This window comes from Miniopterus schreibersii, assembly GCF_964146895.1.
Source record: "Miniopterus schreibersii genome assembly, chromosome: 13".
NCBI classification, from domain to species: Eukaryota; Metazoa; Chordata; class Mammalia; order Chiroptera; family Miniopteridae; genus Miniopterus; species Miniopterus schreibersii.
In genome coordinates, this window is record NC_138113.1 from 11,486,135 (window position 1) to 11,513,996 (window position 27,862).

The 27,862-nt window shown below is 50.1% G+C and overlaps 2 protein-coding genes across 7 annotated transcripts; both read left to right on the forward strand.

The window, feature by feature from the left end:
* The first annotated feature begins 414 nt into the window (after positions 1-414).
* On the forward strand, positions 415-4,531 carry ATRAID (all-trans retinoic acid induced differentiation factor). 4 transcript variants are annotated; one of them, XM_081155890.1, is made up of 7 exons: positions 415-587; positions 1,258-1,379; positions 3,024-3,095; positions 3,308-3,379; positions 3,476-3,597; positions 3,870-3,967; positions 4,194-4,531. In XM_081155890.1, the coding sequence occupies exons 1-7, from the start codon at positions 489-491 to the stop codon at positions 4,290-4,292; spliced, it is 684 nt and encodes a 227-aa protein (XP_081012016.1). In that variant the 5' UTR covers positions 415-488; the 3' UTR covers positions 4,293-4,531. The 4 variants fall into 4 exon arrangements, with proteins under 4 accessions (XP_081012016.1, XP_081012017.1, XP_081012018.1 ...); XM_081155892.1 differs by having other exon boundaries at positions 441-587; positions 1,258-1,312; XM_081155893.1 differs by having other exon boundaries at positions 477-1,144; positions 1,258-1,312.
* Positions 4,521-27,631, forward strand: CAD (carbamoyl-phosphate synthetase 2, aspartate transcarbamylase, and dihydroorotase). 3 transcript variants are annotated; one of them, XM_081155881.1, is made up of 44 exons: positions 4,521-4,975; positions 5,220-5,359; positions 7,229-7,358; positions 8,259-8,401; positions 8,576-8,717; positions 8,915-9,086; positions 9,286-9,471; positions 9,656-9,768; positions 10,079-10,224; positions 10,489-10,620; positions 10,769-11,002; positions 11,132-11,353; positions 11,526-11,714; positions 12,110-12,234; positions 12,396-12,526; positions 15,887-15,999; positions 16,456-16,700; positions 16,917-17,163; positions 17,545-17,643; positions 17,833-18,057; positions 18,137-18,319; positions 18,515-18,733; positions 19,012-19,179; positions 19,757-19,939; positions 20,041-20,145; positions 20,572-20,811; positions 21,056-21,137; positions 21,427-21,593; positions 21,743-21,907; positions 22,084-22,215; positions 22,420-22,621; positions 22,981-23,171; positions 23,278-23,418; positions 23,619-23,720; positions 24,131-24,227; positions 24,829-24,873; positions 24,974-25,146; positions 25,257-25,331; positions 25,835-26,047; positions 26,225-26,350; positions 26,530-26,685; positions 26,772-26,873; positions 27,081-27,175; positions 27,285-27,631. In XM_081155881.1, the coding sequence occupies exons 1-44, from the start codon at positions 4,894-4,896 to the stop codon at positions 27,385-27,387; spliced, it is 6,681 nt and encodes a 2,226-aa protein (XP_081012007.1). In that variant the 5' UTR covers positions 4,521-4,893; the 3' UTR covers positions 27,388-27,631. The 3 variants fall into 3 exon arrangements, with proteins under 3 accessions (XP_081012007.1, XP_081012008.1, XP_081012009.1); XM_081155882.1 differs by having other exon boundaries at positions 24,977-25,146; XM_081155883.1 differs by lacking the exon at positions 5,220-5,359 and having other exon boundaries at positions 4,836-4,975.
* Positions 27,632-27,862: the final 231 nt, after the last annotated feature.

Genomic DNA, 27,862 nt, shown 5'->3' on the forward strand with positions numbered 1-27,862 from the left:
GCTCTGACGCGGTCCTCCCGAGCCTTTCGGTGCAGTGCCACACTCTTCCGGCTCGCCCTCGTCCGGCCCACCTGCCGGGTCTCCAAGCCCGGGTCCGGCCGCCGCCGCCGCCGAAGGACAGATCCGCAGCACGCGGTACGGGTGACAGCCGGGCCCCGCCCCCTGCCTGCCCCGCCATGTTTACTGAGGGCTGACGGAGTAGCCTAGAGACGCAGCAGAGACGCGACCCCGGCGTCCTGGCGCAAGGAACACGGAGCTGAAAGAGCGGCGGCAGGAGGCCTTTGCTAAAGGAGGAGAAGGACGGGAGCGGGCCGGGGTCCCCTAACGAGGACTGGGACGCACGGAGAAGCAAGCAGGCCCTGCGCGAGCAGCAGCCACCCCCAGCACCCTGCGCGGCCAACTGGCCGCACTACTAGTCCACGCCCTCTGGGGGCGGAGCCACGCGCCAAATCTCGCGATCTGCTGAGAAGGACTCGGAAAGCCAAAAAATGTCCTCTCGCGGTCCTGGCAGGCCTCGGATCCCGCTACCCTGGGCTGCGGCCCTGCTCCTCGCTCTGGGCGTGGAAAGGGCTCTGGCGTTACCCGAGGTACAGAAGCAAGTTAGAGGTCGGACTGAAGCAGAGGTGCTGGGCCAGCTTGTGTGTCGCGCTCAGCCGCCCTCAGCTCTCCCCAGCCGGTCGGCTTCCCTGGTTTTGCCCTTGAGGCCTTACCAGCCGAAGCCCAGCGGGCTGGCGCTCAAGATTCCTCACTCTGCGCAGATTTCCCAGAACCGTTGCCCTGCTGACATCCAAAGAGCCTTTGATCTTTGACCTCCTCGCACCTTAATCTTTCAGTAACTTTTAAGTTCCTTCTACAGATGAGCCCTTTGGCTCTTCAGGCTCTCCACGCACGAGTGCCTTATATCGTGCGGTGGCAGGATTGTCTGTAATGCTTGCTGAGTTATTTGTGTACCTGTAATCCTTTTACACTCGGCCAGACCGGGGCTGTCAGATTGAGAAGTCACTGGTGAGGATATAATACATATGTTCGGATAGTGATCCTCAAAGATGAGAGCCTTCTCTGGGTGTAGTCTGGTGCAGAAAGTCTCTGGTGCGCTGATTTGGCGCTTGGGAAGAAAGGCATCTCCTAGTCAAACCGGATAAAGGTAGGACACTTCCCTAGTTCTGGAGAGGTGTGCTGGCAGTTAACTTTTGATTACTGTTTGTTCTTTTCTTGGCTTTATTTTCTGGAGTCCTAATCGTTTTCTCTCTTCTGCAGATATGCATCCAGTGCCCAGGGCGTGTGCGAAATTTGTCAGAAGTGGCCCTTTATTGTAAGCAGACGCCAGAGCTAATGTTGTACTCCCGCTGCTGCCTGAATCAGAAGGGCACCATCCTGGGGTGAGGGAGGAGAAGACATCCCTGGATAGTGGAAAAGAGTCCCCAACCCAGATTCATCAAGGCTTGCCTGATTGGCTTTTGAGATAAATATTTGTGCCTATTTTAGAGGCATTTCAACCATGATTTTCATACTTTTAAATCTGTTATAGCATTTTTGGCTAAGTAGACAATCCTGCGGTTCTTCCTGGTTTAAACTACATACAAGTCTTAATTTTTGCCTGTTTTATTTTAAAGGCTTTTATGGCTTTGGTTTTTGTTTATTATCAAGGCTTTGGGTTATTTACTGTGTCTCCATGAAATGACCCCCTTAGCCTCCAAGACACTATGCTAATACGGTTCCCCCCCCCTTTCTGATTAATTCATGTTTGTCTTTGGGGCAAATTCCTCTACCTGTCCCCTTGTGCAGGTTAGTACCTGCATTTTCTCCCTTTATACCCTTGAGAATTCACCTAATTCTTATAGCTTCAACTGTAGCCACCATGTAGGTGTCCCCCAAATTAGATCTCTTTTAGTATCCTTTGACCTCTCTCCAAGCAGGTGCTTCTGGCTTCCTACTAACATTCCCTCTTGAGTGCACTCTCACTTCAAACTCAAAATATCATGTCTTGCTTCCATTCTCCTCTTTCCCTAATCTACCTAAATTCTTCTGTGTTAAATTTTCTGAAAACCAAATTTTTTTCATTACCATTCTCTGGCTTTAAAATTAGATTTCCAATTAATTGTCCACTGAAACCCTTCAAAAGCACTGTACCTTTGTTTCTTTATTTGGTTTTTGTTCAGGCTTCTCTCCTTACCTGAAATTGCCTTCCTCCACCAAATTAAGACTATCTGTTCTTTAATTCCAATATCTTTTGTGATTTCTCCCTACTACTAAATACCACAATATTTTTTTACTTCCACTAACCTTAGTGTCTGTACTACTCAAATTTATTTATATATTGTCCTGTGATTTCTTTCATATTTAATGTTTTTATTTTTGGTCTTGTTCCCCTACAACATTGTAAGCCATTTGAAAGCTAAGATACTGAGGGGTTTTTTTATACTCCAGATTTTTGCAGTTAGTAGGCACTCAGTAAATACTTGTAGAATAAAGGAACAGACAGCAATAGATACTGAAGAAAATAATGTGGCATGGTCCTTAATATCCACTAGTTTACATCCAATCTGTGGTAGAAAATGCACTCAGAAAAAAACTTCCATTTCTGTGATTTGAATTTTTTTCCATTTGAAGGTCCTTTGTGGACCTGAGAATCATAATGTGAGATTCATTAATCTAGACAAGAAACAAATTTCTTCCAATATATGCACAGATGCAAAGAACTTTCTGCCATGATAGAAATGTTCCATATCTATACTCTCCAATACAGTAGCTGTTAACTACATGTTAGTGGTTAACTGAACACTTGAAATGCGGGTAGTACAAATGAGGGACTAAATTTTTTTAATTTAAATTAATTTAGGTAGCTACATGTAGCTAGCTAGTGGTGACTGACTTGGACAGTGCAGAATTAAAACATCTACAGCATCTAGTGCATGGCCCTGAACACAGCTGTGTTCAACTAATATTTAGCAGGAAAAGAGTTGTATTAGTCTACACTGGATAGAGAGAGACACATAGTTATACTGATTACCTTATTTCCTCAGGCTGGATCTCCAGAATTGTTCTCTGAAGGACCTTGGTCCAAACTTTCTTCAAGCTCATACTGCTATCATCATGTAAGTGGTTTGTCATCCTCCCTAATAAAAAGTGACTATGATGAAGCGTTGATGGGAAAGTCTTTGAGAATGGGCTCCTAAAAAAATGTTTGAATACTAATGTCATATCTTGGACCACTCAGAATGAGAACTGGAATGCCAGTTAAGGAAGATATGTGGATGTAAGTAGGGTGTTTTCCTGAAGCACGGTGCTAACAGTGTCTGCTTTTCAGAGACCTGCAAGCAAACCCCCTAAAGGATGACTTGGCCAACACCTTTCATGGCTTTATCCAGCTCCAGACTCTGTAAGGGTATGGGGTTAGGGAAAGAATCAAAGAGGGGCAGTGCTGTGAGCTCAGTAACTTTGGGTTGCATACTAAGACTGCTTGTGTTGTGTTCAGGATACTACCACAAGATGTCAGCTGTCCTGGAGGTATTAATGCCTGGAATACTGTCACCTTTTATACAAACAACCAAATCTGTCAAGGGCAAAGGAACCTTTGCAATAGCAGTGCGGACACAGGTATGCTGTCTCACCTCCATCCTTTTGGAAACTGCCTTTCCTCCTTTGTATTCTCCCCGTTAGATCACAAAGATGGTAAAATTGCTTACATGACTTTTGTTCAGGTTTCTGAGGCTCTAACCCCTTGGAAAGAAAAGGTTATGTTCTGATTATCTGTCATCTTTCTTCTCCTTTGACACAGAAATAATTGAGATAATCTAAACTGAAGCAGATATTTGAGAAACATACTTAATGAGATCCAGTGATGTTCTGTGTTTCTCTCTGACTCCCAGAAATATGTCCTGAGAATGGATCTTGTGTGCCTGATGGTCCAGGTCTTTTGCAGTGTGTTTGTGCTGATGGCTTCCATGGCTACAAGTGTATGCGTCAGGTGAGGAATTAGTTCTTCTATTGAGCGATAAGAGAAATGCATAGAGCAAATACCTCTCAGAAAGTAGAGCCATAAGACCAGCAGCTGATTCAAGTTACCTAGTGAAGGAAACGCTGAAAAATTGCCCTGGGTGAGGGGATATACGGTATACTAGGAAAGAACTGGGTGTTAGGATGTAGCCCTTGGTGTAACGCTGTATGAGTTTTTAAAAATCTTTTATTCACAGGGATCATTCTCGCTACTTATGTTCTTTGGGATTCTGGGATCCACCACATTATCCATCTCCATCCTGCTGTGGGGAACCCAACGCCGGAAAGCTTCATGAACTCCATAGGTCTTCCTACTGACCTGAAGATCATCTCAGTCTATTGTAGCCGAGCCAGGGAGATTTGCTTCCTAGATAGGCTGGCCAGAGGATCCTCCTCAAGGATAAAGCCATGGATGGAAGGAAGATAGAACCTTGTACAACACTGGAGTGGCACATTCCAGTCCGGGAGTGGACCTGTACCTGTTCCCATTTGTGCTGTTAACGATAATAAACTTTTTTTTTTTTTTTTTTAGGGGAAGGTGTCCGGCTTTGTGTGTTTCTTGGTTGGGGTGGAGAAGGCATCTTTCTTTCACAGGCTTCTCCGGGCTTTGCGCTGCGTAGGAAGGAGCCTCCAACTTCGCCCCGCCCCTCCCCCCGCCCCGGCTCTTACGTGCCGGCCCCGCCCCTCACGCCGTCCGCTTTCCGCGCCGCCGCAGTCCGCAGCCTCCCGGCACTCCTGGAGCTTCGGCGCTTTCCGCCGCGCACTTGCTCCGGGCATCCGCGCCGCTAGCCACGTGTACCGACTCCGGGCTCGCAGTCCTCACGTGGTTCCAGCACAGGTGGAAACTTGCTGTGCTTCCAGCGTCTCAGTTTGCCCACGTCTCTAAGCTCCGTTCCCATGGCGACCCTGGTGTTGGAGGATGGGTTGGTTCTGCGGGGCCAGCCCTTTGGGGCCGCTGTGTCGACTGCCGGAGAAGTGGGTAAGCAAGCCTGGTCCGGCTGCCGACCTCATCCCACTCTTTGCTGCCCTTCTGTGCCCAGCCTGCCCTGTCCAGACCCCGCCATTTTCCCGCCTGCACCCCCGCCTCTACACCCCGCCTAAGTCCCCAGCTTAGCCCCTTTCATCTCACAGTCGAGGCAGCCTCCACTGGGGCATTCCCATCGAGTGGGGCAGTGTTCCGAAGCAGGCCCGGCCTGAGCCCCAGCCCTGCCTCTCTCTTGCAGTGTTTCAAACCGGTATGGTCGGCTACCCCGAGGCCCTCACAGACCCTTCCTACAAAGCACAGATCTTAGTGCTGACATATCCTTTGATCGGCAACTATGGCATCCCCCCAGATGAAGTGGATGAGTTCGGTCTCAGCAAGGTAGCCACATCCAATGCTTTCTCTGAATTCCTTTTCAAATCAGTAATTATTAACTTAGTGAAGTGAAGACATTGACATTCTTCTAGGCATCCTGGAGAGAACAAAGATACATACCGAAGTGATAAAACAAGTACTATGCAGGGCTTAAGTACCTTGAGAAGCGCAGTGCTGGAGGCCAAGCCAGAATCTGGGCTTTGGTAAGGAACCAGTGAAATGAAAAAAAAAAACACAACCAAAATAGGGAACCAGTGAAGATTTTTTAGCAGTAGAGTCCTGTGATGATGGGAGCAATGCTTTCAGAGTAAATAGGTTAGTGGGAAAGAGACTATAAACTAGGGTCACACCCTTTCCAGTGACAGTGGGTCCCAGTTCAGCTACCAAACCAGTGAAGTTGATTATCACTTTCTAAACCTACTTTCCTTACCTTGCCTCATTTTCTACCACTTTTCAGTAGAGTTCTTACATCTAGATAAGAAAATTCAGCTTCTTCCCACAATGAGGTTCCCCTATTCCTCCTCCTCTGGAATTTGTATATTAAGTTGCCCTCTGAGAGTTCAAGTAATAAAAAAATGAAAAAGTTAATAGGAGAAGTCACCATAGCCTAGTTGCAGTATTTCTCAAATTTGTTTTGTTGTGATTTAGGCTTACTGAGCCTTAATTCTTAATTTGCCTTCCACTTGGGAAAGGGAACTATAGGTAAGGGACATACTTGTTATTTCTCGAAAGGACCATTCCTCATCACAAACCTATTAATACACTGCATTGTGGTTTATAATGCGGTATATTGCTTAACATGTCAGTCTTCAGCTTTGTCAACTGTAAACACACTGACAAAATTGATTTTATAAACCTGCAAAATTGAGGCCCTGACAGAATCAGGGTAAGGTCTCCTAGAGCCACCAGATCACCACAGATGCTTTTGTGGCACATGTGTTATGAACACACTTGTTCATGTGTAGACTAGTCTTCCTGGACACGGTTCTGCCAAACTATCCTTCAAATCCCTAAATAACAATCTCAATATCTATCTTTCTTTAAATCTTTCATTAAGCAGATGTAATTTGAATATGTTACTCCCTCCCTCATAAATGACCTGTTTAGTTACTAAGTGCTTATACGTTGGATAACAAATTTGTGTTATCTTTTTAAAAATATAATTCCCTATGAAGGAGGAGGGTATAATCATGTGTAGTATTATTCCCTGAACCTTTATTTTTATTTAGTAAGATACTGTGCATCTACCTGTTTCACACTGTTTTTATCACACTCTGTAATTACCATCTTGTTTATTTACGTGTTACCTTGTTAATTTTCATGCTCCCTAAGTAACAAATTAATGTTGTGACTGATAGGGACCTTGTCTTTTTTCATGCTCTCTGTTCTTCCCCCAGCACTCAGTAAATGTTTATTGGCTGCTACCATGTATTAGTCACCTTGCTCTTGAGGAGTTCACAGTTCTGTGAAGAAGACACAAACACATTCATATTACCATGTAAATAGCAAGAACAGTGGAAATGAAGTGAGCTTAGGTGAGCTCTAAGGAGGAGGCACAAGCTGCAGTGGGCGAGTGGGGGTAGCTTCACAGAAGAGGGGATTTGTGATCTCAGTTTTGGATAAAGGAAAAGGAAGGAAAAAGGAAAATGTCATTTTCAATTATTAATCAGGCACCCTGGGCCCATGTGTTCAGTATTTCATATGGGGGGCAGCACTGTTGATAAAGGGCAAAAGCATGAGATGCTTGGTGTGTTTAAGGAATGACAGGTCACTCAGTGTGGCTGAAGTACAGGGTTCATGCCATACAATGGGAAAAGATGACATAGGAAGGTGTATGGCCCTGAGCTCCTCATGATCTCTTCCTTCCATCAACAGTGGTTTGAATCCTCGGGGATCCATGTGGCAGGTCTGGTGGTAGGTGAGTGCTGCCCCACGCCCAGCCACTGGAGTTCCATCTGCACCCTGCACGAGTGGCTGCAGCAGCATGGCATACCTGGCCTGCAAGGTATGGTGCAAGCACAAATGTGTTTGGGCAGAGCACAGGTGCTTGGGTGGAAAGAATCAAGAGATCTCTGAGCACTATTGGGACTGGAGTCCAAGGTGATAGAAGGAATCTGATTTGAAGGTTTAGATTGGGGTCTGGGGCAAGGAACTTGAGCTCTTGCTCAGATGGAAAAGTTCCAACATACAAAAGGAGAGAATAGTATATAATGAACCCCCAGCTTGTATAGCCACCAACTCAGGGCTAAACTTATTTTATCACCAGTACTGTAACCCCCAGATTGTTTTGAAGCAAATCTCAGACATTGTATGATTTCATCCATAAATAGTTAAATATCTATGAAAAAATAATCCTTTTAAAACATGACACGATAACATCAAAAATTTCAAAAATTAACAATAATTCCTTAATATCAAATATCCAGGCAAAGTTTAAAATGTTCCCAGTTACCAGATTTTTTTGTTTGTGTGATTTGTTTATTTGAATCTAGATCTGAACAAGATCCATACATTGCTTTTGGCTATATCTTTTTAGTCTATGGGCTTTGTAACCTATTTGATAATAACAGGTCAGTTTTTCTTTGGAGTATCCCACAGTCTGCATTTTGTTGATTACATTCCTGTAGTGTCATTTAGCATGTTCTTTTTTTGTAAACAGATAAATCTTGATATCATTTTCTGTAAACAAATAGATCTGGAATCATGGTATAATTCAGATCTGATATTTTTGGCAAGAATACTTGATGGTGTAGTGTATTTTCATCAGGATGGCTTAGGATTTTGATGCCCGTGGAACAGCTGTGTGTGACTCAGGGCTCTGGGATGGAAGTTCTTCTGGAAGTCTTAACCTCATGCACGACTGAGTAGGGGGAGTGTGATCTCTCAGCATGTGCTGCTTTGACAGGAGTGGACACTCGGGAGCTGACTAAGAAGTTGCGAGAGCAAGGGTCTCTGCTGGGAAAGCTGGTCCAGGATGGGACAGATCCTTCAGCCCTGCCATTCTTGGACCCCAATGCCCGCCCTCTGGTGCCGGAGGTCTCCATTAAGGTACAGAGGTAGAGTGGGAGAGTGTTGCAAGCTATAGCACAGTAGTTACAGTCTGTCCATAACTGGGGAGAGCACTTAAGGGAGAATCAGAAGAGGCCTCAAAGTTAGGGGGTTGGTGTGCGCATATCTGTACCCACTGATCACAGCCACCAACCGTTGCCTTTTATTTCTCAGGCTTCACGGGTATTCAATGTGGGGGGTACCCCTCGGATCCTTGCTTTGGACTGTGGCCTCAAGTATAATCAGATCCGGTGCTTGTGCCAGCGTGGGGCGGAGGTCACTGTGGTACCCTGGGACCATGCATTGGACAGCCAGGGTGAGTAGCTGGGGTCTCTATAGGACCACAGACAAAACAGCATGGGTGGAAGATCTCTCCCTTGGTCTAATTGCTAAAAGTCAACATGAGTTGCAGGGAAGACAATGGAGATAAGGCCTTTTGCCCTAATGGTAAGGGCTGCAAGTGTGTCTCTAGTTGAATACTGGTTTTGATGTTATCTTTTTTGCTGGTTTCAGAATATGAGGGTCTCTTCCTGAGTAATGGCCCTGGCGATCCTGCCTCCTATCCCAATGTGATATCTGCAGTGAGCCGTGTCTTATCCCAACCTAATCCCCGGCCTGTCTTCGGGATCTGCCTGGGACACCAGCTATTGGCCTTAGCCATTGGGGCCAAGACTTATAAGATGAGGTGGGACTTATGGGAAGAGGAAGGGCCTGCACTACTGACATGAGGGGTGGGGAGTCTTGGGAAGGGGCATAGAGTTGGTGTTCATTAGAGTTGAAACAGAGCGGGAGCTGTTAAGTCCTGAGATCAGTATGAGTTGGGTTTGGTCCAGTGGGGAAGGAGGGTGAAAGGGGCCTGTGGCTCAGCATGCTTCCATCTCCAGATATGGGAACCGAGGCCATAACCAGCCATGCTTGCTGGTGGGCTCTGGGCGCTGCTTTCTGACATCCCAGAATCATGGGTTTGCTGTGGAGACAGACTCACTGCCGGCAGGCTGGCTTCCTCTCTTCACCAACGCCAATGATCATTCCAATGAAGGCATTGTACATGACAGCCTGCCCTTCTTCAGGTGAGCCTGGGTGATTCTGGCAGAGTAACCGAATGTGTACAGCTTTGAAGCCCCCTGGGACTGGAAGATCAAAAAGTAAAGAATCATAGCAGGCCCCAGTTATCTATCCCACTTCCCACCTCTGAGGCTGCCAGTGCCCAGGCCAGTGATGATGACAGGTTTTATGACCCAATTTCCTCAACAGTGTCCAGTTTCACCCAGAGCACCAAGCTGGTCCTTCAGATATGGAGCTTCTTTTTGATATCTTTCTGGAAACTGTGAAAGAGGTCACAGCTGGAAACCCTGGGGGCCAGACAGGTAAGCAGCTAAGAGGAACTGGGATGTGGAACCCAGAACAGGGCTAGCTCTAGGATGGACATACCCCAGGAAACTGATAGACGTTTGGGAAGTTGAGGTAGGGTGGGAAGGCAACAAAACTGAGATGATTTATTTATACTCCTACTGAAAGCTGCTCCTGACTCATGAGTCCTGGGTTCTGGTTCTGACTCTGCCACTCATTAGAGGCATGACACATTCTGGACTCTTCTGTAAAGTGAGGGGGGTTAATCCAGATGATTTCTCTCAGGTCTCATTCAGCTAACAGTCTGACTTTTCTTTGTTTTCACAGTTCGACAGCGGCTGACTGAGTGCCTCTGTCTGCCTGGGACTCCCAGCCCAGGCGCTGGGCTTCCACCGTTACGGAAGGTTCTGATCCTGGGCTCGGGGGGCCTCTCCATTGGCCAAGCTGGAGAGTTTGACTACTCAGGTTCTCAGGTAAATCATGGCCATCCTGCCCCTCCAGGTGTGTGAGCCTTAGGAATGAGCACGCTTGTTGAAGAGAAAGGCTGAGGCCTCAGCATTGGTTGTGGGAGGAAATGGAGGAGGTCTGGGGACTGTGCGGATGGGTGAGGTCCTGAGGAGTAAAAGTTGGTTGTTAGGGACTAAGAATACAGGGAGGAGAGGAAGAGAAGTGCCCGCCTGAGACTGTTTACAGTCTTGCTTCTGCAATCGAGGCTGACATGCCATTTTTCTCCCTAGGCGATCAAGGCCCTGAAGGAGGAAAACATCCAGACATTGCTGATTAACCCCAACATTGCCACAGTGCAGACCTCCCAGGGGCTGGCTGACAAGGTCTATTTTCTTCCCATAACGCCTCACTACGTAACCCAGGTAGGTGTCACTGGGGTAAGGCTGGACTGAGGAGGAGGACCTGTGTGGGCAGGGGGATCCGGTGGTCATGCTGGGTTTCTAAACATCTTTGATCCATTTCCTAACCCCAAGGTCTTAATGCCTGTCATTCCTCCCTCTCCTTCCACAGGTGATTCGTAATGAGCGCCCAGATGGCATATTACTGACTTTTGGGGGCCAGACAGCTCTGAACTGTGGTGTGGAGCTGACCAAGGCTGGGGTGCTAGCCCGGTATGGGGTCCGGGTCCTGGGCACACCCGTAGAGACCATTGAGCTGACTGAGGACCGGCGCGCTTTTGCCTCCAGGATGGCAGAGATTGGAGAATACGTGGCCCCCAGTGAGGCAGCAAGTTCTCTTGAACAGGTTTGAGAGGTGGTAGAGGGAGGTAGAACGGTGTCATTTTCTTTACACTTTATTTTCTCTGTACCCAGGAACCCTCTGTGCAAGCAGTCAAGGCCCAACCTGTTTATTCACCTCTTCTGCTTCTTGCAGGCCCAGGCAGCTGCCGAGCGACTGGGGTACCCTGTGCTGGTACGTGCAGCCTTTGCCCTGGGCGGCCTGGGCTCTGGCTTTGCCTCTAACAGGGAGGAGCTCTCTGCTCTCGTGGCCCCAGCTTTTGCCCATACCAGCCAAGTCCTGGTAGACAAGTCCCTGAAGGGATGGAAGGAGATTGAGTATGAGGTGGTGAGAGACGCCTACGGCAACTGTGTCACGGTGAGTGATGGAGTCAGGGTGGGAGCAGTGTCAGGCAGTCTGAGCTCTTGTAAGAGCAGAGGCCAGGGCTGTATCTTTGAGGGTTCAGTGTCCCTCAGACCCAGGATGGATACAGCCTCCTGTCTTTCCTGGCCCCCTTGGCAGTGACCACCATGGGACCTTCCCTTCACAGGTGTGTAACATGGAGAACTTGGACCCACTGGGCATTCACACTGGTGAGTCCATAGTGGTGGCTCCGAGCCAGACGCTGAATGACAGGGAGTACCAGCTGCTGCGGCAGACGGCCATCAAGGTGACCCAGCACCTTGGAATTGTTGGGGAGTGCAATGTGCAGTATGCCTTGAACCCCGAGTCTGAGCAGGTGAGACTCTAGGTCCTAGAGCTGATATTCTAGCTGTTGGACCTCCTTCCATAATTTTGAGGTCTCAAGGCCAAGAGGCCTTTGACCCTACAGACCCTGAGGGGACTTTTGCTACATTCCCTTTGGGAAGGGCTTTATTTCTTACCTTTCTGAGATCTCGCCTAGGTGGGCCTTCTAGGCCAGTTACCTGGTGACTTTTTCTTTTCTTTTCTTTAAATATATCTTTATTGATTTTAGAGAGAGGAAAGGAGAGGGAGAGAGAGAGAAACATCAATGATGAGAGAGTCATTGATCGAGCCCGCAACCCTGATCGCCTGGATCCTAGGTCAACGCTCAACCACTGAGCCACGCCTGGCCGGGCACCTGGTGACTTTTTCTTTTCTCTCTCTTTGTAGTATTACATCATCGAAGTGAATGCCAGGCTGTCTCGCAGCTCTGCTCTGGCCAGTAAGGCCACAGGCTATCCTCTGGCCTATGTGGCAGCCAAGCTGGCTTTGGGCATCCCTCTGCCTGAGCTCAGGTACAAGGGCGGGGAGAGATCAGGGAGGTAAAGAAAACTTATGGACAGGGAATGTGAAGAGGACATTAGCTTGGATGTATGGGGATGGAGAGAGCTACCTGGAAGCTCAACCTTTATATCTCCCACTTTGTTCTTCTGGTGCCCCACCCGATGGCTCCCAGGAACTCGGTGACTGGGGGAACAGCAGCCTTTGAACCCAGCCTGGATTACTGTGTGGTGAAGATCCCTCGCTGGGACCTCAGCAAATTCCTCCGCGTCAGCACAAAGATTGGAAGCTGCATGAAGAGCGTTGGTGAGAGACATCCCGAGACCCCTCCCCAGACCACCCCACGGGGTCCTACCTGTCTCACAAATACAGAATGTCATAGAGTTAGTTCCTTGGCATGACCTTTCAGAGTCTATATTAGCAGCTTCTTGGGAATAGTTTCTCAGAGCTAATAGGGACATTTCAAACTAAGATAGTAGTTCTCAGTAGGAGTGGGGATCAAAGGCATCTGGAAATCTATGTCAGAATACATATGCCACCTCCACTCCCAGATGGCATGTCAGGGTCTCTGGGATTGGGTGGTAGCCGTCAGAGAAGCTCATCTCTTTTTTACCATTGAGTAACTGAGGTGCCCATGAAAGGAAAGTGTTGTTCTCTTATACTGTGAGGCCAGTTCCGTGAAACTCCACCCACAGCATTTCATGGCATTTTGCCAGTGGCCTTTAGGCTGTTAATGGTAGTGACTGTGCTAGTTTAAATTCTGTTGCTTGGGGCAATTACTGCTGTTTTTCTCTGAACTCTTGAAATCCAAGTCAGCACAGTGGTAGCCATCCTCAGCACATCCCCTTCTCTGGGCACTTTTTGCCATGGTCATTCAATGAGATTAAAAAAAATTTTTTTTCTAGCACAATGTATAAGATCAAGCAGGATTTCAGAGTCTTTTTTCATAAAAACAGGGAAATTTAGTAGTGAAGTGAATGGGTGTAGCGGTCAGCCTCCGACCAGGGGTAGAGTATGCTGGAACTGAGTTAATATGCTTCCTTATAGTGTCCTTAGACAAACAAGCATGTGCACGAACCAAAGTGCCACCAGCTAAGGATAAGAGCATTTCGTTGTGCTCAAATTTCCATTAAGAGCAATAGTAGCCTTTAAACAAGTAAAGTCTGAGCTCAGATATTATTTCAGAATTTTTAGAAATCTTACCAGACTGCCAAGTTGTTCCTTCTGGAGATGAATTTGTTATATGAAAATTATAATAAACATGGGAACGAAGCCATAATTAAATTGTGGCTAAAAGAAGTGGATTGAAAATAGGACAAAGACTGATTCCTAGATGAGACATTCCAGTGTTTTACATCTATTCAAGTATTCTTGGAATGTGATCTTTGGTAGCTTTTTGTAACTTATTATACAAGTAAGATACATCTATCATTGAGAAATTTTAACCAAAGAATAATTAATCACTTGTCACACAAAGATTAATTTGGGCATATATATGATTCCAGAATTTTTCTAGGTATGCAGGTATGAGTGTTGGGTTTTTTTTTAATCCAAAATAAAAACTTTTATAATATAACCACATTACAAATGAATTAAAATCACTCATAATCTACTTCCGTAACACTACTGTTAGTATCTTGATGTTTCTTTGTTTTTTTAAAGAAACAAATATTAGGATCATAAATAAAAAATACAGTTTGTAAATACTTGAAGACAGTGGGGTAAATTTTCAGAAGACATGAACAAAACTTTACAGAAGAGGAAATCAGTAAGCAAACGGGTGGGGAAAGAGGGAAGCTCCCTTCTATTAATAAACAGAAATCAAATCTAGCCCTGGCCAAGTGGCTGTTAGAGCATCGTCCCACACACCAAGAAGTTTGCGAGTTTGAGCTCCAGCTGAGGCATGGACGGGACGCAACCGATAGATGTTTTTCTCTCACATCAGTGTGTATCTCTCTTCCCCTCTCTCTCAAAGCAATAAAAGCATGTCCTCGAGTGAGGATTTAAATAAGTAAATAAATAAATAGAAATTAGTGAAATGAGGTAATATTTTTGCTTATTATCAGAAATTGTTTTAAGTGATTATACACACTTCTTAGAAGGTTAGTTAAACTTACACTTTGTATTATAAAGTACAAACTTCTATAAAGCAATTAATACTTATCAAGACCCAGAAAATGTGTCTTACCTGTTGCCGCTATACTTCTGGAAATTTATCTGAAGGAGCTAACCCAGAACACAGTAAACAGCCCTGTCTGGGTAGCTCAGTTGGTTAGAGCATCGTCCCCATGCACCAGGGTTGCGGGTTTGATCCCAGTCAGGGCACGTACAAGTGTATACCAATGATTGCATAAATAAGTGGGACAAGTCCATGTTTCTCTCTCCCAAATCAATCAATAAAAAAATTAGTTAAAAGAAAGCACAAAAAAATCACAGCCTCACTTAGAGCGATATGCACATCAAAGCTAAATGTCCTTCAGTAAGCAAGCAGTTAAACTGTGGTAAATCACCCAGCTGGTGTGGCTCAGTGGTTGATCAGCGACCCATGAACCAAGAGATCGTGGTTCGATTCCCATGATGTTTCTCTCTCTCCCTCTCCTTTCCTCTGAAATCAGTAATTTAAAAAAAAAATTTTTTTAAATTGTGGTAAATTATGCAGGAATTAAACTGGTGGTAATAAGGTCACAGAGCAATGTGAGAACATGCTTGTGATGAGGAAAAAAGCAGATGGAAATTGTATGTGCACTATGATCATGTTTAAAACATACATGCGAAAAAAGTCCAGGAAGAAATACTCTGAAGTGATAATTACAAATGTGATTAGCTCTGGGTAAATTCAGTGAGTAGTGGGATCATTTTCCTATGATCCAGACTTTTTTTTTAATCCTCACTGTGGATATTTTTCCATTGCTTTTCAGAGAGAGTGGAAGGGTGGGGGAGAGAGAAACATTGACGTGAGAGTGAGATCGATTGGTTGCCTCCTGCACGTGCCCCTACTGGGGGCTGAGCCTGCAACCGAGGTAGATGCCCTTGGCCAGAATCGAACCTGGGACCCTTCGGTCCATGGGCCAATGCTCTAACCACTGAGCCAAACCGGCTAGGGCTGATCCATACTTTTTTAAAGTTTTAAAGGATAAGTCAGATTCCAGATGGTCTTCACAATATGAATAAAGAAAACCAAATACCTAGATAACCAATAATGGTTGGGCCACTGTGATAAATTATAACATTCCAATATCCACCTGCCCATTTTAGGCACTTTATTTTAAGATTTTTAAATTAATATTTAGAGAGGAAGGGAGAGGGAGAGAAACATCTATCGGCTGCCTTCTGCATACCCCCTACTGGGGATCTAGCCCACAAACCCAGGCATGTGCCCTGATCAGGAATCAAACCAGCAACCTTTTTGGTGCATGGGATGATGCCCAATGAGCCACACCAGCCAGGGCCCATTTTAAGCATTTGAATTCCATATTCACTAATAAAACATGAAAGTTATAGGGGGAAGAGCTGAAAATTTAAGATTTTTCAATAATGAAACACCATAAATCCCACCACCATGGGACTGGACTTGAGAACCTCCCGGAGGTTTGACTATAAACCATAGACATCTGGGCAGCTCCCCTCTACCAACAGGCCCTCAGTCTTTATAGTCTATGTTTCCAGGTGAAGTCATGGGCATTGGGCGTTCATTTGAGGAGGCCTTCCAGAAGGCTCTGCGCATGGTGGATGAGAACTGTGTGGGCTTTGATCACACAGTAAAGCCGGTCAGCGATATGGTAAGTGCACCCCTCCTCCCCCAGCAACACCCCTAAAATGGACCCTGCTGCTCTTTGTCCCAGCCCATGAGCCTGTTACCAGTAATAGTAGTAGCAGTCATTATTGGACATTTGCTGTGTTTTCACTTTGCTGAGAATTTTGTGTAGTTCATCTCATTTATTATATGAGAATGTATTAGGCTTGTTTTTTTCAGATGAGGAAACTGAGGCTTAGAGAGGTTGTGGAACTTGCTCAAAGCCACACAGGCAGTAAGAGGCAGAGCCAGGATCGATGTCCAGGTTTTTGCAATTGCAGGGCCTCTGCTCTGGTCTTCAGTTTCCTTTTCAGAGGTGATGACAGTCATGCTTTTAGTCTTTTTGAGCTGCTGACAGTAGATTGGGAACATTTTGCTTAACATTTTGTCATCTGCCTCTGCACAATTCTTTGTATCCATCTGTCTGCCCTCTCCCCATTAGGAGTTGGAAACTCCAACAGATAAGCGGATCTTTGTGGTGGCGGCCGCTCTGTGGGCTGGCTACTCTGTGGAGCGCCTGTATGAGCTCACACGCATCGATCGCTGGTTCCTGCACCGAATGAAGGGGATCATCGCACATGCCCAGCTGCTGGAGCGGCACCGCGGACAGCCTTTGCCCGCGCACCTGCTGCACCAGGCCAAGCGCCTTGGCTTCTCAGACAAGCAGATTGCCCTTGCGGTTCTCAGGTGAGAGATGGCAGCAAGGGCCTCGGGCTGAGAAACAGAGCAGCCAGACTTTGTACCAGTGAGGGGCCCTTGGAAAGGAGGGAGAGTGGGGAGCTTTGAAGGCCTTGGACCTTCATCCTTAGGTGTTTCCTCTGTGGCCCCTGCCCTGGGATCTTCCTTCCCTACTCAGTCCGTCACCCACTCCCAGGGCCTATGTTCCTGTCCTTTTTCCTTTAGCACAGAGCTGGCTGTTCGCAAGCTGCGTCAGGAGCTGGGGATCTGCCCAGCGGTGAAACAGATTGACACAGTTGCAGCTGAGTGGCCAGCCCAGACAAATTACTTATACCTGACATACTGGAGTACCACCCATGACCTTACCTTTCGAACACCTCATGTCCTGGTCCTTGGCTCTGGCGTTTACCGGATTGGCTCTAGCGTCGAGTTCGACTGGTGTGCTGTGGGCTGCATCCAGCAGCTCCGAAAGGTACAAGAGCTACTCTTTCACACTGTTTTCTTTGCTGTTCTGTTTAGCTCCAGAGGTTGCCTTCCACCCATACTTCATCCTGGCACTTTCTGTTAATTGCTACTCTTTGCATCTATTGTAGGGTTTTGGGATGGGGGCAAGGGTCCCCTTAGCCTGTCTTGTGCCCCACACAAGGCATGTGTCTCCTTTCCAGCACTTTGTACCTACTTCTCCAATACCTACAGTGCTGGCCCTACTTCCTTCCCAAGCCGGGCGAGCTGTACAGCTGTTTCAGGAAGCTGAGGTGGTGCTCTCTAAAGTAGGAGCTTTGGCTTAGTTTCTCCATCTCTTCCTCTCACCTGATTGCTGATATCAGACTCCCCCCCCCCCCCCCCATTGCAGATGGGGTATAAGACCATCATGGTGAACTACAACCCAGAGACAGTTAGCACTGACTATGACATGTGTGACCGACTCTACTTTGATGAGATCTCTTTTGAGGTGAGAGGGATGAAGGCTGCCCCTCGGCCTGAGTGGCCAGGATCAATTGGGAGTAGCTGGCTGACCTAAGATTCTTTGGAAGTTGTGGGATGTGAAGGGATGTGGGTGGAGGGTGAGGAGCAGTGAGCCAGAAGGTTGAGGTCCTGACCCCATTTGTCACCACCACTTGTTTCTCCTCCTGCACTGTAGGTAGTGATGGACATCTATGAGCTGGAGAACCCTGAAGGCGTGATCCTCTCCATGGGTGGGCAGCTGCCCAACAACATGGCCATGGCTTTGCATCGGCAGCAGTGCCGGGTGCTAGGCACCTCCCCTGAAGCCATTGACTCCGCTGAGAACCGTTTCAAGTTCTCACGGCTCCTTGATACCATTGGTATCAGCCAGCCTCAGTGGAGAGAGCTCAGTGACCTAGAGGTGGGCTGGGGCCTTGTGGGAGGCTGGAGGATGTCATGGGTTAGTGTGACTAATCTAGCTAAGCTCCCTGCACCCTCAGTCTGCTCGCCAGTTCTGCCAGACCGTGGGGTACCCCTGCGTGGTGCGCCCCTCCTATGTGCTGAGTGGTGCTGCTATGAATGTGGCCTACACTGATGGGGACCTGGAGCGCTTCCTGAGCAGTGCAGCAGCTGTCTCCAAGGAGCACCCTGTGGTCATCTCCAAGTTCATTCAGGAGGCCAAGGTAGGCTACAGACAAGTCTCTGAGGGCAGGCTCCCAGCCCTTAATGAGAATCCCCTCTCTGGTCCTACAGAAATTCATAGGCACAGTGCGCTGGGAAGGATGGGTGTGCTAAAGCTCTTAAAGGAAGGGAGCATCCTGGGGCAAGTGGGAGAAGAAATTGGCCCTTGCCCTATACCACATTGCAATGCCCCCCAGGAGATTGACGTGGATGCTGTGGCCTGTGACGGTGTGGTGGTGGCCATCGCCATCTCTGAGCATGTGGAGAATGCAGGCGTGCATTCAGGGGATGCCACACTAGTGACCCCACCACAGGACATTACTGCCAAGACCCTGGAGCGGATCCAAGCCATCGTGCATGCCGTGGGCCAGGAACTGCAGGTCACGGGACCCTTCAATCTGCAGCTCATTGCCAAGGTAGGAAGAGGGGGCTAAAGGAAGGGACTAAAGGACCACAGCGCCTCCTAGTTGTGTGCCAGCCCCAGTGCCAGGGAGCCCTGCACTGTCTCCTGCCCTCATGAAAGTAGGCAGGAAGGCTGGAGGGATGGGTGATGGCCAGGGCCTGCAGTGTCCTCAGGCTTTAGTACCTGGTTGATTACCCACAGAATAGTGAGTGAGGGGAAGAGCTGAGGTCAGTGGGGTAGTGGCAGCAAGCCCAGCCTGTGGAAGGCCTGACCAATTCTTCTCTACCCCAGGACGACCAGCTGAAAGTTATTGAATGCAACGTGCGTGTCTCTCGCTCCTTTCCCTTCGTCTCCAAGACACTAGGTGTAGACCTAGTAGCCTTAGCCACGCGGGTCATCATGGGGGAAGAAGTGGAACCTGTGGGGCTCATGACTGGCTCTGGAGTCGTGGGGGTCAAGGTAAAGAGGATCGAAACCCTGAGGTTTGCAGACAGCAGCAGGGGGACAGAGTGGGAGAGAGCTCCTTCACCTCACAAATCGTCGGTCGGTGTGTAGACCAGACACCTGCTGAGGGCAGGGCATTGCTAGGCCATAGGTAACAAGATGGCTCCTGTCCCTTAGAAGCTTTCACTCTTGTAATGGGGGGCAAGAGAAGTTGCTTCCAAAAACAGCTTGTTTATAGAACGGTCTGTAATAAACCTACATAGTAGAGATATAAACAAAACGCTAAAGGAGTTTACAGACAGCAGACACCACTTCCAAAAAGGGTGCCCTGGGAAGGCTTGAGAGAAGAGGTGGCACTTGAATGAGGCCTTGAAGGACGGGTGGGGTGTTTGATTTGCATACTGTTGAGGAAGTGTCCTAAGGCCCGGGTGTGTTGGGAAGCACTAGCTGGTGGGTGTAGGGCACACGTAGAGCAGCAGCAGGGCAGGCTCACCTGTTTGGATGGGACAAGGAGAGGGGGCTGTGGCTCCTCTCCCACTGCGCAGAAATGGGCCCCTCACGCCTTGGCCTCTCTCCCATCCTGCTCCCTCAGGTGCCCCAGTTCTCCTTCTCCCGCCTGGCGGGTGCTGACGTGGTGCTGGGTGTGGAGATGACCAGCACCGGGGAAGTGGCCGGCTTTGGGGAAAGCCGTTGTGAGGCCTACCTCAAGGCCATGCTAAGCACTGGCTTTAAGATCCCCAAGAAGAACATCTTGCTGACCATTGGCAGCTATAAGGTATAGAATCTGGAGGGGGGCACCCAGAGAGATGGGGGCAGATGCCCTGACCTTGAAGTGGAAGCCTGGGGCAATACAACCTCATCTTCTGCTTGGTTCAGAACAAAAGTGAGCTGCTCCCAACTGTGCGACTGCTGGAGAGCCTGGGCTACAGCCTCTATGCCAGTCTGGGCACTGCTGACTTCTACACTGAGCATGGCGTCAAGGTACAGGGACTCCACAACGTACCCCACACTGCCTGCCTTCGAGGGTTTGAAAGAGCCAAAGAATGTTTTCCCTCTTCCCCTGCTTTTGTTATTGTACAAATCATGTATATCCCATGCAGAGAGAGAATAGCAGAAAAGCGGAGAGAAAAAAAGCCCTAAAACCTCTCTACTATTAACATTCTGATATATTTTCTTCCAGAATTTTATCTCTATGTATGTGTGTGGGGGCTCATACTGCACAGAGTCCTTGGTAACCAAGTTTAGATGTCTCCCCTGTCAAGAAATAGACTCTGTCACTAGCAAATAGAGGCAGCCCTGGTCCAGGGGGTACTCAGTCTTCTCATGGGCTCCCAGGCCACCTTCCCTCCCTTCAGGCTGGCCTTCCTGACCCCTCAGGTTAGCCCCAACCTTGTCTCTGGGCCACAGGTAACAGCTGTGGACTGGCACTTTGAGGAGGCAGTCGATGGTGAGTGCCCACCACAGCGAAGCATTTTGGAGCAGCTGGCTGAGAATCACTTTGAGCTTGTGATTAACCTGTCCATGCGTGGAGCTGGGGGCCGCCGTCTGTCTTCTTTCGTCACCAAGGGCTACCGTACCCGACGTCTGGCCGCTGATTTTTCTGTGCCCCTCATCATTGATATTAAATGCACCAAACTGTTTGTGGAGGTATCTGAGACCTGAGTGCAGGGAGAGAGACAGCCAGTGCTAATGGGGGAGGAGGGAGAAGCAAGTGTGTCACGGGATTGGGAAATCTCATTGTGAAGTGGCCATGCTAATAATCAAACTTTATGGCTGCAGAGAGAAAAGGTAAGTGTAGAGAGGTAGGATCCTGGTTTATGGGAAACCCAGTCGCCACCTACAACTCCAAGGATGCCCTTCAATCAGAGCTGACCATGGTTTCCATCTGCAGGCCCTGGGCCAGATCGGGCCAGTCCCTCCTATGAAGGTGCATGTTGACTGCATGACCTCCCAAAAGCTTGTGCGGCTACCTGGTAAGTAGAACTCAGGAGAACCTGGCTCTGGCCACTGGTAACAGCAGTCATAGAGACCCAGTGTGGTGGAAAATGGCTGAGGGGTCCACTCCCTGCCTGGACTGCATAGAGTGTGGAGGCCCCAGCAGCTTTGTCACTCTGAGTTCTTTTATTCCTCAATCCACAGTGCCCTTGACTGAGGAACCTTGCCACCTCTCACCTGTGTTTTCTTGCCACCCCAGCTCACCTCCTTGCTGCCCTTCATGTCTCTGAATCTTCCTTTGATCTTACCACCTCTGTATTGTCCCAGGATTGATTGATGTCCACGTGCACCTTCGGGAACCAGGTGGAACACACAAGGAGGACTTTGCCTCAGGCACAGCTGCTGCCCTAGCTGGGGGCGTCACCATGGTGTGTGCCATGCCTAATACCCGGCCCCCCATCATTGATGCCCCTGCTCTGGCCCTGGCCCAGAAGGTGAGCTCTTGAACTCCTGTTTCATGGTGACCCACTAGCCTCCCCTGCCTCCCTGAGCTCTGCTCCCTCTGCCCCTCCCCAGGAGCCTAGGCCACTGGTGCTAGGCTGGCATGGATGCCACTGGGCTCTATCTCATGTATTCTCTCCAGCTAGCAGAGGCTGGTGCCCGCTGTGACTTTGCCTTATTCCTCGGAGCCTCATCAGAAAATGCAGGGACCCTGGGTACTGTGGCTGGGTCTGCTGCAGGGCTGAAGCTCTACCTCAACGAGACCTTCTCTGAGCTGCGGCTGGACAGCATGGACCAGTGGATGGAGGTAGGGAGTGGGCATGTGGGAGCAGGCAGCCAGATAATCCCTGCTGGCTGGAGGGCCCCAGAGAGTGAGCCAACAGCAGTGAGGAGCCCAGAGAGCTCTGTGAATGCTCTGGGCTCTGACAGGCATGGAGAATCAAAGGCTCTGAGCACTCCTGGAAAATTTATTCTGCCCTCCAGCACTTCGAGACTTGGCCTTCCCATCTTCCCATTGTGGCCCACGCAGAGCGGCAGAGTTTGGCTGCTGTCCTCATGGTGGCTCAGCTGACCCAGCGCTCAGTGCACATCTGTCACGTGGCACGGAAGGAGGAGGTGAGATACACCAGAGGTCCCAATGCTCCATTTGCTTTCCCAGTAACACCTGGAGGTCAGGGGAGGTCTTGGGGGCAGTAAAGGCTCTAAGGAGCCAGAACCCTTAGCTTGTCTACCCCGTAACTTCAAGAAGGGATGTTGGCTGTGGGGATTTTGTAGGGCAGGATCAGGCCTCCTCTAGATCTCCCTGCTCTCCCCCACCAGATCCTCCTGATTAAAGCCGCAAAGGCCCGGGGGCTGCCAGTGACCTGTGAGGTGGCCCCCCACCATCTGTTCCTGAGCCGTGACGACCTCGAGCGCCTCGGGCCTGGGAAGGGCGACGTCCGGCCTGAGCTTGGATCTCGCCAGGACGTGGAGGCCCTGTGGGAGAACATGGCTGTCATCGACTGTTTTGCCTCAGACCATGGTGAGAGGGCCCTCCTCTACCCAGCAGGGCCCATTCCCCAGCTCAGGGGATCTGGGCCAGGACTCTGGCTCCATGAAGACTGGGACTTGATCTGTGTAGTACCCCAGCTTCTAGTACAGTGCCTGGTCTGTGATAGGTGCTTGATAAATGTCCATTGAAGAGTGAGCAATTAAGTAAAACTGTAAACAAAAGAATATGGGTAAAGAGTCTGGACTCCAAAAGATGGCAGTAGTCCCTATTTCCCTATTTTCCCATTCCCAGAAAAAATTAGTGCTGGGAGTGAGGCGGCAGCCCTGGTGGTGGTGTGACTTCCCAGATGTGGAGGTGATTGCTGCTGAGGGTAATGCTCTTTCTCCTAGCCCCCCACACCTTGGAGGAGAAATGTGGGCCTAGGCCTCCCCCTGGCTTCCCCGGGCTGGAGACCATGCTGCCATTGCTGCTGACGGCTGTAAGTGAGGGCCGGCTCAGTCTGGATGACCTGCTACAGCGAATGCACCACAATCCTCGGCGGATCTTTCACCTGCCCCCACAAGAGGACACCTATGTGGAGGTGTGGGGATGATGGGATGAGGGCCCAAAATGGTGGGGGACTCTCCAGCCCTTGGGTTTCTTCCATGAGGTGGGCTTTTCCTAGCATAACTCACCACTCTGGGCAGGTGGATCTGGAGCATGAATGGACAGTCCCCAGCCACATGCCCTTCTCCAAGGCCCACTGGACTCCCTTTGAGGGGCAGAAGCTGAAGGGCACTATTCGACGTGTGGTCCTACGAGGAGAGGTCGCCTATATTGATGGGCAGGTATGTGTGTGGACTGTGCCCAGTCCCAGTTGTGTCATTTTTGTCCCAGCACATCTGTGCTCCCCACTACCCCCTCCAGCTGCCCTATATGTGGGTGGGCATATTCCCCTAGGGCAGTTTGTCTCCTTGCTGGTTTCCATTCCTTCCATCCCAGTCAGGCTCTCTCCTCATTCCTCCCTGCCCCTACCTTCTGTCTGTAGGTTCTGGTGCCTCCAGGCTATGGACAGGATGTACGCAAGTGGCCTCAGGGCGCTGTTCCCCAACTCACACCCTCAACCCCTGCCAGCAGTGAGGTCACCACGGTAGGCACAATGCTCAGGCTGGGATGGAGTGTTGGGAGTTGCAGCCAGGGGTGGGGTTAACGACATAAGCATTTTCATTGGTGGATTCAGGGCGGAAGGCTCTTTACTTGCCCCACCACCTACTTCTGTCTACTGTGAAACAGTTAACTCTCAGTTTAGGAGGCTACCTATGGGAAACACAAACCCATTAACCCAGCCAGACATATCTCTGGGGGCCTGTCATGGAGCCAGCATACATCTCTAGAAGGCAGGGTGTCTGTCCCTGTTAAGGAGAGCATAGTGCTCAGGAGAGGTGGTAGAGAGTGGAATCCATGTGGGTAGCGGGCAGGTTGGCTTTTCATGGCGGATTGAATTTGAGAAAGGGTTGGATCAGTAGTTTTCATTACACTAGACTGATGTTTTCTCTCCAGACACCTGAAAGGCCCCGCCGGGGCATCCCAGGGCTTCCTGATGGCCGCTTTCACCTGCCACCCCGAATCCACCGAGCCTCGGACCCAGGTCTGCCAGGTAAGAAAGAGAGGTCCTATTATGTATAGGGTGGGCCACCTGGACTTAGGGATGTGTAGGGACAGGCTCCCCCACCAGTGTCCCCGATAGACAGGATTGGAGACTCAGTGACCTAGGAGCTGATCCAGGCCCTCCCCTCCGAGCACCTAATCATTGTCCACTTATCCCGTCCTTCCTGCCATTCCCTCATCCTAGTACCCACCTTGGCCCAAATCAGTCTGCCTAGCGTAAGGTAGGCATCCCACAGCTCCTTCTCAGAGGCCCTTTTTTGTTGTGGGCAACTGCATTCCTATACGCAGGAGCTGGGATCCCCCGGGGCAGCAGAGCATGGGGTAAATCTAGGTGGTCAGTTGATGTTCCCCTTCCCTAGAATCCTTTTGCCACCAGGGAGGGGACCACTGCTCACACACAATAGCCCCCGTGGGAAATCACATGTGTGTCCCCAGAGCTGCTAGTCCTTCCTGCCCTGCCCTAACCTGCTAGTGCTACTGTGGTGTGAGTCAGTTTAACACAGACACTGTGATTCAGAGTCCGGGGGGACGGGAGGCTCTTTGCAGACCCCAGCCACAGGCTTATATCTGTCCTGTTGCCCTGTTTGCAGCTGAGGAGCCAAAGGAAAAGGCATCTCGGAAGGCAGCTGAGCCAGGTGAGAGACTCCCCAGAACACGCACTCACCTCAGGGACCTCTCATCTGGCCTGGGCGGGAGGAACACTCTGACCAGCCTCTTCTGCCCCGTCCCTCACAGCAGAGCTGATGGGAACCCTTGATGGCACCTGCTACCCTCCACCACCAGTACCTAGACAGGCGTCACCCCAGAACCTGGGGACCCCTGGCCTGCTGCACCCCCAGACCTCACCCCTGCTGCACTCATTAGTGGGCCAACATATCCTGTCCGTCCAGCAGTTCACCAAGGATCAGGTGCCTGGGGGAGGGAGGATCGGGACATCCAGAGCTTTAAGGACCTGGCAGCTTGGGACTAGGACCTCTGGAGGCCACTGCCTTTTTAGCTGACTTGGGATTTTTTTTAGATGTCTCACCTGTTCAATGTGGCGCACACGCTGCGTATGATGGTGCAGAAGGAGCGGAGCCTTGACATCCTCAAGGTCAGGATCAGGGCTGTGGGCTGAGGATCCTGGCCCCTGTCAGCAGGGCTGTGCAGTGGTCAGGGGCCTCTTCCCCCTGCCATAAGCCCCTTGTGTGAGTCCAAATCTCCCACTATAACAGCTTTCTCTGTCTGGAAACGCCTGCTGCTCTAGGTGTTCCCCATCTGCCTCCTGTCAGCACATAGCTGACTCGCGAAGCCCTGAGCATCAGCCCCTCACCTGGTCACTTGGTCTGTGCTGATGTACTCATGGGAGAGAGCTAGGACATTTCCTTTTCTCCCAGAGGATGTGTGTCACATTCAGACACTTAGCAATGGCTTTTTGGAAGCAGAGCCTTTAGCTTAGAGTGACACAAATGGTGGAAATTCAGGTCATGGGGAGGTTTGGGAGGAAGGATTCTCTCAGTGCTCCTCTTCTGTAAGTTGGGGAAGGAGGCAAGCAGCAGCCTGTGTGTTCTCTAAGATGAACACACACATACACATTGAATCTTGCTCTCCCCACAGGGGAAGGTGATGGCCTCCATGTTCTACGAGGTGAGCACGAGGACCAGCAGCTCCTTTGCGGCAGCCATGGCCCGGCTTGGGGGCGCTGTGCTTAGCTTCTCAGAAGCCACATCCTCTGTCCAGAAGGGTGAATCCCTGGCTGACTCCGTGCAGACCATGAGTTGCTACGCTGATGTTGTGGTGCTCCGGCACCCCCAACCCGGAGCAGTAGAGGTGAGGCCTCCCTATGCACCTGTGCCTGGGGACCCAGAGGCACAAGGGCCCTTGCTCCATATTCTGTGACTGCAAGTGTCAGGTTGGGCCAGATGGGTGAGGGGACCCAGGGAGAGCGGGACTGAGGCAGGGAGATGCAGAATACAGGATTCTTCTTCCCTGATTCTGCTTTCACAGCTGGCAGCCAAGCACTGCCGGAGGCCAGTGATCAATGCTGGGGATGGGGTTGGAGAGCATCCCACCCAGGCCCTGCTGGACATCTTCACCATCAGGGAGGAGCTTGGGACTGTCAACGGCATGACGGTGAGGGTAGTGGCCTGCCCAGGGAAGGTCTGGTGAGGGAGGCAGTTGTGACGTAGTTCCTTTATTCTGGGAAGGCCACATCAAGGAGGCTTACATCCTGGTCCTGAGGCTGAAAGCTTTGAAATGGGAAGGGAGTGCTCGCTCTGGGGGTCCTCGTGGTGATTGAGTTCCTCCCCTAGATCACTATGGTGGGGGACCTGAAGCATGGACGCACGGTGCATTCCCTGGCTTGCCTGCTCACCCAGTACCGTGTCAGCCTGCGCTATGTGGCGCCTCCCAGCCTGCGCATGCCACCCAAGGTGTGGGCCTTTGTGGCCTCCCGTGGCACCAAGCAGGTGAGACCCTGGGAAGCCATGGGGGGCATAGGTCAGGTAGGCAGAACCTGGCACTGCATTCACCTTGCCTCGGCCTCCCCTTTCAGGAGGAGTTTGAGAGCATTGAGGAGGCGCTGCCCGACACCGATGTGCTCTACATGACACGGATCCAGAAGGAGCGCTTTGGCTCTACCCAGGAATATGAGGCTGTGAGTGCCAGGATTGAGGAGAAAACCAGTGCTGATGCTGCCAGGCATCCTGGCAAGGCTGGGAAGGCTGGGCCCCTGGAGTTTGGTCAGGGCCCCTTGGTTGTGGTAACATTGTGTGGGTGTGGAAAGGACTGGGAAGAGCCCTGGCTGTGGCCTCGTAGCCAGCACTGCCCTGAGGTGCTGACAGGGCCCCCCTCTGTCTCACAGTGCTTTGGACAGTTCATCCTAACTCCCCACATCATGACCCGGGCCAAGAAGAAGATGGTGGTGATGCACCCAATGCCCCGCGTCAATGAGATAAGGTAACATGATGTCAGAACTGATACACTGGGGGCTGGCTGTGGGAGGAGGGCACTGAGTCCTGGATAGGCCATCCCGGGCTTCGTGGTGACTCTCCTCCTTCTCTTGCAGCGTGGAGGTGGACTCAGACCCCCGAGCGGCCTACTTCCGCCAGGCCGAGAATGGCATGTACATACGCATGGCCCTGTTAGCCACTGTGCTGGGCCGCTTCTAGGGCTCAGCTGCTCAGCGTCAGGCCCAGCTGCTGGGCTCAGAATCCAGTGCCCCCCACGGGGGCAGCACACTTAGTAGATGCTCTGGGGCGTCAAGGTAGCTCACGTGCTCGTACACACATGCAGACCACACTTCTGGCACTGGACTGGACTAGAGCTCTCCCCCATGGAGTTGACCTGTCTCCTTTTGCACCTCAATTCTGTACAGTTTTTCTACTGACTTAATAAATAGCTTAGCTGCCTCTAGTTCCTGCTTCCTGGCATGTATTCTGGCTTCAGCATAGGATGCTAAGTGTAATAAGCAAAGCTTTCTTCCAGAAAAAGAACTGGCAGGCTCTTGCTCTAGCCAGGGCTGAGCAGCCAAGCTCAGTGTTACCAGAGTCATGGCTCTTTGGGGTTCTGGGCAGGAACATGCTGTTCTGTTGGTGACCTCTGAGTCCTGAGCTACGCTGATACATGTGCAGCCCTCCTTCCTCA